General features: G+C 51.6%; 1 protein-coding gene across 4 annotated transcripts in view; it reads right to left on the bottom strand.

Moving 5' to 3' along the window:
• The window catches only part of CIZ1 (CDKN1A interacting zinc finger protein 1), a 46,789-nt gene that overhangs the window by 19,688 nt on the left and 15,374 nt on the right, over positions 1 to 11,727 (bottom strand). Inside the window, exons 2-9 of one of the 4 annotated variants that reach the window (XM_011987953.1) lie at positions 11,050 to 11,203; positions 10,691 to 10,806; positions 7,898 to 7,969; positions 5,545 to 5,789; positions 1,759 to 1,852; positions 1,455 to 1,563; positions 435 to 777; positions 83 to 278 (exon numbers count right to left, since the gene is read on the bottom strand). In XM_011987953.1, coding sequence (XP_011843343.1) covers positions 83 to 278; positions 435 to 777; positions 1,455 to 1,563; positions 1,759 to 1,852; positions 5,545 to 5,789; positions 7,898 to 7,969; positions 10,691 to 10,806; positions 11,050 to 11,198 — 1,324 coding nt within the window. In that variant the 5' untranslated portion in view covers positions 11,199 to 11,203. Of the gene's footprint in view, positions 1 to 82; positions 778 to 1,454; positions 1,564 to 1,758; positions 1,853 to 5,544; positions 5,790 to 7,897; positions 7,970 to 10,690; positions 10,807 to 11,049; positions 11,206 to 11,609; positions 11,693 to 11,727 lie in introns of those variants that run through there. The other 3 variants (XM_011987939.1, XM_011987947.1, XM_011987961.1) reach the window with 3 other exon arrangements.

Raw genomic sequence — 11,727 nt, 5'->3', positions numbered from 1 at the left:
CAGCACCCAGTCAGGGGAGGAATGAAGGGTCTGGGCAGAGCTGTCCCGTCACCAGACCAGCTGGAAGCCAGTGCTCACTTACCTCCACCAGCTTCTACTGCATCAGGTGGCATCTCCAACCCGCAGACATGAACCACAACCGGTGTTTGCTCTGGAGCCAGCACTGACACCTGTGGCTGGGTCTGAGGCTGCTCATGGGTTTGCTCTGGTGGCTGTACTGGCACCTGCGCTGGAGGCTGCTCCTGCGGCTGGACCCTTGGCTGTGCTTGTGTGTGGACCTGTGGATACGTCTGTGTCTGGGCCTGCTTCTGCAGCTGCAGGTGCACCTGCCTTGGGGGCTGGGAACGTGCCTGGGGCTGCAGCCGCTTCTGCAGCTCTGCCTCCTGCTGCAGCTGCACCTGCCTTGGGGCCTGTGAATGTGCCTGTGGCTGTACCTGTGGCTGCATCTGCTTCTGTGGCTCTGCCTCCTGCTGCAGCTGTGGCTGCACCTGCTTCTGTTGCAGCACTAAGTGCTCGGGAGAGGTCTGTGTTTGTGCCTGCTTCTGCAGCTTTGGCTGCACCTGGGCGTCTGTGGGTGGTATCCGTGGCTGAGTCTGTGACTGCACCTGGGCCTGGATCTGCAGGACCCGTGGTTGGAATCGTGGCAGCACTTGGGCTTCCAGGGGCTCAGGCAGCAGGTCTGGTGTCTGTGTCTGTTTCGGTACTGTCATCCGGGCCTGTGGCTGGGCCTTCACCTGTAGCTGCCCTGGAGGTTCCTTCTCTGTGGGTTCTTCTGAGCTAGGAAGGATCAAAAGAAAATCCCAGTCATGTCTTCAAAGAGGCCCCAGGGGCTCCCAAGGAAGGCCAAAACTAGGCCGAGCATGGTGGCTCCCATCTGTAATCCCAGCATTTTGGGAGGCTGAGGCAGGTGGATCATTTGAGGTCAGGAGTTCGAGACCAGCCTAGCCAATGTGGTGAAACCTGGGATTATAGGTATGAGCCACCATGCCCAGCCCAAGACTGTTTCTTTTTTGTTTTTGTTGTTGTTATTATTTGTTTTTTTTTTTCTGAGATGGAGTTTAGCTCTTGTTGCCCAGGCTGGAGTGCAATGGCACGATCTCGGTTTATTGCAACCTCCGCCTCCTGGGTTCAAGCAATTCTCCTGCCTCAGCCTCCTGAGTAGCTGGGATTACAGGTATGCACCACCACACCCGGCTAATTTTGTATTTTTAGTAGAGAAGGGGTTTCTCCATGTTGGTCAGGCTGGTCTCAAACTCCCGACTGCAGGTGATCCACCCACCTCAGCCTCCCAAAGTGCTGGGATTACAGGTGTGAGCTACCGCACGCAGCCCAAGACTCAGCTTCTAATGCTGGCTCTACCACTTACAGGCTGGGGAACCCCCTCTGCCGCTGCCACTGCCACCCCTGCCTTTGCAGGGCACCCAGGCCCAGGTCAGGTCTTCAGCATCAGTTACCTCCTCAACCTCTTGGCTGGCGGCTCGGACACCTCGCAAGGCTCAGGCTCAGGTGCTGCAGTGCATTTTTCCTTGCCGATGTCCTCTGGGCAGGGTGGTAAATCTTGGTCTGGAATGCAGGCATGAGCGAGGGAACTCAGATGTTGGGGAGAGCATCTCTGACCTCCATGAGATAGGGCCTGGGCTTCCCACCTTCCCACCAAGAACCCCAGCCTCCCACACATGCCTCTATCACTTGCTGACCCGCCCACCGGCCCCGCCCCATCCATGTCCCTCTGAAGGGCCAGCAGCCTCCCTCCCTCACCTTCTGGTGTGTCCATCCCGGGCTCTGCGGCTTCCTCAGACCCCTCTGGGGGGTCTGACTTGTCCTCCACAGGCATTGTCTGAGAAGAAGAATCCTGCTTCCTTTCAGAAATTATGTTGACATCCGATACCCACCCCATCAGTACCCCCTTGCCCAAGGGCAGCTGCCCCCATCCTCCAGGGGATGATAGGCCCCAAGGACCTCTGGTGGGCCTAACCCCAGAGCTGCCGAGTGGATGATCTTAGTAAAAATGTCCCGGCAATGGTGTCTAGGGGACTCTACCTAGTTTTCTGTTAAATAAACCCAGGTTTGGAGGACACAAAGCCTTCTCCTGGCCATGGTGCTACCTCCTGACCTGACTTCCCACCCAGTTTTCCACGAAGTAGCCAGTGGGGTCCTTCTTTTTTTTTTTTTTTTTTTTTTTTGAGACTGAGTTTCACTCTTGTGGCCCAGGCTGGAATGCAATAGCACAATCCTGCAACCTCCGCCTCCTGGGTTCAAGTGATTCTCCTGCCTTAGCCTCCCAAGTAGCTGGGATTACAGGCACGTACCACCACACCTGCCTAATTTTTGTATTTTTAGTAGAGTTGGGGATTCACCATGTTGGCCAGGCTGGTCTCAAAATCCTGACCTCAGATGATGTGCCCGCCTCGGCCTCCCAAAGTGCTGGGATTACAGGCATGAGCCACCGCACCTGGCCCAATGGGGTCCTTCTAAAATGCAAACCTGATCATGTCTCTTCTTTCAGGCTTAAAGCCCTCCCATGGCTTCCCGCAGCCCTGGTGCATGCCCTACGCCAAGCCTGAAAACCCTCTGCACACCCACCCCTTCCCTGCACAACCTGGCCTCTGCACACTCCCTGCCCCGGCCATGCCCCGGCAACCAGCCCTCTCTGCTTATCTCCCTTGGCCTTCTCTCTGGTCAAGCCCCAGGCCCGTCCCTGACCCCAGGCTTTCACTTAGAGCCTCTCGCAGGAAGCCCTCCTGACTCCAGAATGGGTTCAGAACCCACTTCCTTTTCGTGGCATTTCTGTATTCTTTTTTTTCTTCTTCTTCTTTCATAGAGCCAGGGTCTCACTGTGTTTCCCAGGCTGGTCTCGAACTCCTGGGCTCAAGTGATCCTCCTGCCTTGGCCTTCCATAGTGCTAGCACGAGTTGTCACACCCGGCCTCCACAGTCTTAATTAATTGGTTGGAGCATTATTTGCATTAATATCTCTCACCGCCCTCCCCATTCCTGTCCAAGACCTCAGGGGGGGCCAGGCCAGATACGTCATCTGCACCAGGGAGTCCCCTGCAGGGACTTCCAGATGTCTGCTAAACGAACACACAGCCCTCTCTGGCCAGTTCCAGGGCACCCCAGGAGGCCACCAGAAGCCTGCAGCCTCCCTCCCTCCCTCCTTCCCTCCCTCCTGCTAAGCCCAAGGAATGAGCACTGAGCAGGGAATGGCAATGTGGACATATCAGGATTCTGCCCTTCAGAAACTACCCAGCTGTCACCCTGCACGACACAGGCACCAGCCTGAGAGTCAGGAGACCTGGGCTCTGGGTCCACCTCGACAGCTGTGAGACTCAGGACCAACCCCACCCCAATCTCTGAGCCTGGGTTTTTCCATACGTGAAAAAATGAGGGCAGGACAGGTTAGACACTAGACCAGATCTGTGGTAACAGGCCCGTTGGAAGGTTGGAGGCGGGGCCGCTCGCTGGAGGAAAAGGCCTCACCTCCAGAAGTGGCGTTGCCCCTGCCCTGGAATGCACCCAGGAGCAGTGTGTGAGGGAGGAGCTGCGGGGACCTTCAGGGACAGGACAGTCTAGGGAGGAGGTGAGCCCTTTGCAGATCTCCTGCTTACGCCAGGAAAAAGGTAAACACCTCTCAAACACACAAGGAGCCAGGGGGCTGCGGGCTGGAAACTATAGCCCCGGCAACAGCACATAGCTTAGGATTTTATAGCATTGTTCTACCCCAGTTACATTTCCTATTGTTTGTTTGTTTCTTTGTTTGTCTGAGACGGAGTCTCACTCTGTTGCCCAGGCTGCAGTGTATGATCTCGGCTGACTGCAGCCTCTGTCTTCCAGGTTCAAGCGATTCTCCTACCTCAGCCTTCCTGAGTAGCTGGGATTACAGGCACCCGCCACTAGGCCCCAGCTAATTTTTGTGTTTTTAGTAGAGACGGGGTTTCACCATGTTGGCCAGGCTGGTCTCGAACTCCTGACCTCAAACGATCTGCCCTCCTCAGCCTCCCAAAGTGTTGGGATTACAGGCGTGAGCCACTGCGCCCAGCAATTTCTTATACTTCTGTGAATGGCAATTAACTTAGATAGTTTTTAGAATGTCAGGTTACGAAATGTTTCCTTTCAAAACAAATGTAACAGAAAGGAAGTTCACTGGTTTCAAAGCCATGCTCTCCCACACAGTCGCCCCACAGCCTCGGGAGAGCAGTTGAAACTGGCCGGGCTGAATTGAGAGGTCAGTATCAGAAACACACCAGATTGTGAAGATTTCGTAGTTTTTAAAAAAGGAATGTAAAAAGTCTTATTTTTTATATTGATGACAGGTCGAAATAATAGTTTCACATGGGATTGGGTTAAATAAGTTAGTAATATTAATTTAGCCCATTTCTTTTTACTTTATAAGGTGGATACCAGAAAATTTTAAATTACATATATGGCTTGTATTTTATTTCTACTGAGCAGTGCTGAATTATTATTATTTATTTTTTTTCTTTTGAGACAGGGTCTCACTTTGTCACCCAGGTTGGAGTACAGCAGTATGATCGTAATTCACTGCAGCCTCTAACTCCTGGCCTCAAGCAAACCTCCCACCTCAGCCTCCCAAGTCCCTGGCATTACAGGCATGCACCATCATGCCCCGATAATTTTATTTTTAATTATTAATTTTTTGAGACAGAGTTTCACTCTTGTTCACCAGGCTGGAGTGCAGTGGTACAATCTTGGCTCACTGCAACCTCCACCTCCTGGGTTCAAGCAATTCTTCTGCCTCCGCCTCCTGAGTAGTCAGGATTACAGGCGTGCACCACCATGCCCGGCGACATTTTTGTATTTTTAGTATAGAAGGGGTTTCGCCATATTAGCCAGGCTGGTTTCAAACCTCTGACCTCAGGTGATCCACCCACCACGTCCTCCTAGAGTGCTGGGATTATAGGCATGAGACCCCAGGCCCAGCCACACTGATAATTTTAAAAGAAACATTAAGCTGGGCACAGTGGCTCACGCCTGTAATCTCAGCACTTCGGGAGGCTGAGGTGGGAGGATCACCTGAGGTCAGGAGTTTGAGACCAGCCTGACCAACATGGAGAAACCCCATCTCTACTAAAAACACAAAATTAGCTGGGCGTGGTGGCGCATGCCTGTAATCCCAGCTACTCGGGTGGCACATGCCTGTAATCCCAGCTACTCGGGAGGCTGAGGCAGGAGAATCGCTTGAACCTGGGAAACGGAGGTTTCAGTGAGCCAAGATCCCACCATTGTACTTCAGCCTGGGCAACAAGAGCGAAACTTTGTCTCAAAAAGAGAAACATTAAGTAAAGGGTAGCATTTGTGCATGGCAAAAATCCCTTCAGTGATACAAGAATCTTTGAAGTTTAGGAAACACTAAACAAGTCCATTCCTGCCCCCTCATTTTACAGATGAGGAAACTGAGGCATAAAGGGAGTGTGACCTGTTCGAAGGCCCAGGCTGAGCCAGAGCGGGTGGCACTGGGGCTGACACCCAGGGTCCTCTCCCGCCCACTCCCATCCCCACCTGACCCACCCCAGCCATCACTCACCTTTCGATTGGGGGTGGTAGAGGAGGAGGTCCGGGCCTGTTTCTGGGGGTTCCGTCCTGAAAGGTTGAACTGGGAGGGGTTCATGGGGACCCCAACAGGAGGAGGTCCCAGCAAGGACTGGCGAGTGGCCTGGGGAAAGAACTGTTGCAAATTTGGAGTGGCCAGTTGTGGGGGTGTGAGGCTGGGGGTTGTCAGGCTGGGGGCTGCGAGGCCTGGGGATGCCATGCCGTAGCCTCGGAGGTTACCTGCAGGCAAGAAGTGAGGAGAAGAGGGGTCACACTGTGGTCAGGTAGCAGAAGGGAGGGTCAGGTGTCAGTGCCCCAGAGCATCATGAGAACATCCCAGATAATTAATTGAAAGGGACCTTCCCACCCAAGGGCAGCTGAAGGGAAGAGACTAGAGCTCAGGCTCAGTCTCACCTTGGGCAACTGGTGGTGAAGGAGGATTTAGGGCTTTTTTCTGCCCCAGCTAGGGGTGGGGGTGCTGCCTTTAGCATTCCCCAAAACCCTGCTCACCCTCAGGCATGCTTTAGAGTCTGCCATAGACTCTATAGGTGAGAGACTTAGCACAGCCCATAAGGAGAACCAGCAGGAGAGCTGGTCCCTGGGATAATAGGACACCACCCCTACCCCCACCGGCTACCCTTTATCAGCAGCAACTATGAGCCAGGCACTGTGCTAAGCCCGTTCCTCACACTGCCTCAGTCCCTCGGCCCAGCAGGTATCAGGGTGGGTGTTACTTCTCCCAACGACAAAACAGAGACAGAGTGGAGGTGCAGCTTGCCCAGGGTCTCTATGAGGGGCACCGCCATCCACCTACTGCCCCAGCCAGGATTCTGGGGTCTTCCTCATTCCTCCCTCTCTCTGCCCTATCCCATGCAAGCCATCCCCAGATCCTATCAACTCTGTCTCCTATGCCTCTTCCCAATCTGACTTTCCTGCTCCATCCCCACTCCCACTCCCTGCCTCCTCCCAAAACCGCTTGATCCTTTGCTTGAATTCCAGCCACAGCTTTTGCACAGGATGGCGGCAAACAGTCATCTTTCTCAAACCATATTCTAAGTTCATCTCTCCCTTCTGCCCAAACACTTCCATAGCTCCCTGCTGCTGGGCAGCAAAGCCCATTCCTCACTGCATGGTCTGGCCCTTCCCACCTTTCCAGTCTCCTTTCTTGACATTCTCCCCACATGTCCCCACTATATTCCAGTCACATGTCCCTGTGCAGTCCTTCAGACATCCTGCCTCAGGGCCTTTGAATGTGCTGTTCCCTTTGCCTGGGCTGTTATACCCGCTGACTCCCATTCACCCTTCAGACCTCCCTATAGGTGTCTCTCCTCCAAGAGACCTTCGCAGACTGTGTCCCCAAAGGCCCCAGCTTCCAGTTCTAGGACGAGCTACATACTTTCCTTGTCTGCTTTTTTTGTTTTGTTTTGTTTTTGAGAGGGATTCTTGCTCTATTGTCCAGTCTGGAGTGCAGTGGTGCGATCTTGGCTTACTGCAACCTCCACCTCCCAGGTTCATGTGATTCTCCTGCCTCAGCCTCCCAAGTAGCTGGGACTATAGACACCCACCACCATGCCTGGCTAATTTTTGGATTTTTAGTAGAGACAGGATTTCACCATGTTGGCCAGCTGGTCTCAAACTCCTGACCTCACGGTGATCCGCCCACCTCGGCCTCCCAAAGTGCTGGGATTACAGATGTGAGTCACCACATCCAACTCCTTGTCTGGTTTCTGCTTCACATCATCTAACTCAGCTCTGCACCTCAGGGGAGGCCCAGAGCTTGGGAAGTATTTAAGGGATGAAAGGCAGTTGGAACTCTTGCCCCAGTGCTGGGATGGGAAGCACAGTGGTTAAAGCTTAAAGCATGGGTCAGCTGTGCTGTGAGTGCCGGGTTCAAATCCAGACTCTACAGTACGAGCTCTGTGACCTTGAACAAATCAGTTCCCCCTGCTTAGCCTGATTTCCCTGATCTGTAAAATGGGGATAATAATTGCACCTGCCTCACAATGTTTTATGAGGATTCAGTGAAATATACAAATGTGCCTGGTACATAGTAAATGTTCAATTAACATTAACTTGAAACAAATACATATATACATATATGCAGAGAGCCAACCAGCTCTTAAAAACAGTAAGACAAAAGATGAAACAACCTAAAAGAAAAATGAACAAAGGACATGGACAAGTCACAAAAAGAAATAAAATGTTCAACAGACAAATATAAAATGTTTAACTGCACTAGCACTCCAAGAAATGTCAATTAAAACATTCATGACATAGCTTCTTTTTGCCAACCAACTTAATTATATGTATATATACGTTTATATATATATATAAAAAGCATATAATACCCAGTGTTGCCGTGGGCATGGTGAGACCGGCAGTGTCATACGTGGCTGGTGGCATTGCAAACTGGTCCAGTCCTTTAGGAAAGCAATTTGGCAATACTTATCAAGAGCCATAAAACATCCATCCCCCCTCACTCAGTGAGAAAACACTTTCAAACATCATATTCATCCCAGGGTTACTTAAAACAGCAAAAAAAAAAAAAAAAAAAAAACAAAAAAAAAAAAAAAAAAAAAAAAAAAAAAAACAAAAAAAAAAAAAAAAAAAAAAAAAAAAAAAAAAAAAAAAAAAAAAAAAAAAAAAAAAAAAAAAAAAAAAAAAAAAAAAAGGAAAGAGCCAAACAGCTAAGAAGGTTTAGATAAACAAAGGCATAGCCCTCTGGTGCAATATTAAACAGGTATTAAAAATAATCTTAACACAGATGATGAAATCCTATGGTAAATGATCATGCCATTCTATTCAGTGAAAAAGAAACAAGGTACAGCCTGGGACTTATATCAATCACCATCATCAGATACAAATCCCCACGTCTGTGCCTAGAAGAAAAATGGGATGAAACAGACAAATATGCTGACTAGTGGTTTTCTTCAGGTGGTGAGTGAGTCAACAGATGACACTGCGGGTTTTCCTATCTCCATTTTTAACCTTTTTTCCCACTTTAAAGAGTGTGATTTTTATTCTTTTGTTTTTGAGAAAGGGTCTTGCTATGTTGCCCAGTCTGATCTGGAACTCCTGGCCTCAAACAAACCTCCTGCCTTGGCCTCCCAAAGAGTTGGCATTACAGGCATGTGCCACTGCACCTGGTCAAGAGTGTGATTTTTTTTATTTTTTTTTTATTTTTTTGAGACAGGGTCTTGCTCTGTCACCCAGGCTGGAATGCAGTGATGCAATTTTGGCTCACTGCAACCTCCGCCTCCTGGGTTCAAACAATTCTCATGCCTCAGCCTCCTGAGTAGCTGGGATTACAGGTACATGCCACCACACCCAGCTAATTTTTGTATTTTTCTTTTTTCTTTTTTTGAGACAGGGTCTTGCTCTGTCACTGGGCTGGAGCATGATCTCGGCTCAACACAACCTCCACCTCCCAGGTTCAAGCAATTCTCCTGCCTCAGCCTCCCGAGTAGCTGGGACTACAGGCGCACACCATCACACTCAGTTAATTTTTGTATTTTTAGTAGAGACGAGGTTTCACCATGTGAGCCAGGATGGTCTCGATCTTCTGACCTCGTGATTCGCCCACCTCGGCCTCCCAAAGTGCTGGGATTACAGGCGTGACCCACTGCGCCTGGCCTAATTTTTGTATTTTTAATAGAGACAAAGTTTCACTATGTTGCCCAAGCTGTTCTCAAACTCCCAGACTCATGTGATCCTCCCGCCTTGGCCTCCCAAAGTGCAGGGATTACAGGCATGAGCCACAGCCCATGGCCGAAGACTGTAATTTTTTAAATGGGAAAGAAGAAAAGGAAAATGTATATGTATATGTGGCAGGTCCCTGTGTGTGGTTCTCTCCCTACTTACCTGCTTATCATTTTTAAGTCAGTTCCCAAGACTGTCCACACCCATGTGGCCCTGACAGGTCCACAGAGTGACCACCATCTAATCAATACCGACTTGTTATGTAATCTTGGGCACATGACCCCCCTGGGCCTCAGTTTCTTTGTCTGTAAAATGGGATTGTGGTTGTACCTCTCTTTAGGGGGTTATCAGTAGAATCAGGAGCATCATCTTGGCTGGGCACAGTGGCTTACACCTATAATCCCAGCACTTTGGGAGGCCAAGGCGGGTGGATCACCTGAGGTCGAGAGTTCAAGACTAGCCTGGCCAACATGGAGAAACCCCATCTCTATTAAAAATACAAAAATTGGCCGGGCACGGTGGCTCACGCCTGTAATCCCAGCACTCTGGGAGGCCGAGACGGGCGGATCACAAGGTCAGGATATCGAGACCATCCTGGCTAACATGGTGAAACCCCATCTCTACTAAAAAATACAAAAAACTAGCCGGGCGAGGTGGCAGGCGCCTGTAATCCCAGCTACTCGGGAGGCTGAGGCAGGAGAATGGAGTGAACCCAGGAGGCGGAGCTTGCAGTGAGCTGAGATCCAGCCACTGCACTCCAGCCTGGGTGACAGAGCGAGACTCCGTCTCAGAAAAAAAAAAAATATTAGCTGGGTGTAGTCGTGGGCACCTGGAATCCCAGCTACTCGGGAGGCTAAAGCAGGAGAATTGCTTGGACCGGATGCAGGAGGCGGAGGTAGCAGTGAGCCAAGATCACACCATTGCACTCCAGCCTGGGTGACAGAGCAAAACTCTGTCTCAAAAAAAAAAAAAGGAGCAGCATCTTGGAAGGAAGAGCTGAGACTGCTCTCCATATTGGGAAATTGAGACAAAGCCACAGGCTTAATGCACAGGGCTAGAGACAACCACTCAGATATCTGGATGGTCAAGACGCCCAGGCGTCGGCCCAGCTTAGCCACTGCTGATGCAGGGCAAATGATTTCCCTTCTCAGCTTCCTCATCTGTCAAATGGCATCTAATCTGAATGTGCGTGAAGTGTGCTGAGTACCACCCAAAGAGCCAGCACCGCCGCCAAGGACACACCTCTGTGATCAGACAGATCTGCATTCAAATTAGCAGCTTAGGGACTTTCACCTCCTGGAGCCTCAGTGTCCTCATGAGTGAACTAGGATGCCAAGAATAGCTCCCTCTGAGGGTTGCTGGGTGGAGTTGAGACTTAGTGCAATGGGCTGCTAGGGAGCTACACTAAAAGAGACTGAGAAGAGGCCTGGGGCCATCCATACCTTGCAACTGCTGTAAAAGCAAAGCTCTCTGCAGCATGGAGCCGTTGAGGAGGGAGGCTGAGTTGGTGCCCTGGAGATTCAGAAGCGGCTGCTGGGGCTGCTGTGCGGGGAGGCCCCTGTGTGTTGGGAGGGGGTGTCAGAGGGTTATTTGGAAAGTCAGACTTTCCTTCTTCCCCGAGACTTCTCACCTTCATTCTCCGCCCCACTCTGTGGTAGACAGAGGACTCCTTGGGGTTGGAACGGGTGATCTCCAGGACTCAAATGGAGATGGCACTGGGAAAAAGGATGGGGATCGGGACCTCCGAGACATGGGTCTGAGTGGCAAGGCTGAAGCCATCGCCCCCGGAGGAGGAACTCACCGGCTCACAGTCATGGGCAAAGGGGCCTGTGGTGGGGACTGCTGGAGCAGCTGCTGGAGCTGCAGTAACTGCTGCTGCTGCAATTGCTGCTGCTGGAGCTGCTGCTGCTGTAACTGCTGGAGCTGCTGCTGCTGCTGCTGGTTGAACATGATGGCTAGGGGCAGAAAGCAGAGTAAGGCCAGGGGTCCCCACTATGGGTCAGGCCTGCTCCCCTTCCATCCACGGCTACTCTCCCAAGCCACGGCCCACGAGGAGCTTTCACAGCTGCACTCCCAGTCCTGCCAAGAGCCTGCCACACTCGCTTGGCCCATCCTTCCAAGTTACTTCCAATCCTGCCAGGGGCAAGATTCAACCACCCTACTGCCAATGCCCCCCAGACACTGCCAACAGCCCCTCCTTCAAATCCCTCCCTCTCTCCATTTCTGGCGGCTCCATCCTCCCACACTCAGCCTCAGCCTCTCTCTGCGCCCATCACTTCCCCACTCACACCCCCTTTTCAATACCGCAACCCTCTCCCGGCCCCGGGTGTCAATAACATCGGCACCCGCCTACCCCATCACCGTGGTCCTGAGCCCCGTGGGACGGCTTCTCCCCACCATCGCCACCTCCTCGAGCCCCACTCCACCCGCTCCCACCCCGCCAGCCCCCTCCTCCGCAGACACAGCCAGCTCGCGCGCG

Source organism: Mandrillus leucophaeus, unplaced genomic scaffold (assembly GCF_000951045.1).
Source record: "Mandrillus leucophaeus isolate KB7577 unplaced genomic scaffold, Mleu.le_1.0 Scaffold109, whole genome shotgun sequence".
Classification (NCBI taxonomy): Eukaryota; Metazoa; Chordata; class Mammalia; order Primates; family Cercopithecidae; genus Mandrillus; species Mandrillus leucophaeus.
Note: the sequence above shows the minus strand (reverse complement) of the source record. Positions and strands in the feature narration are given on the sequence as shown.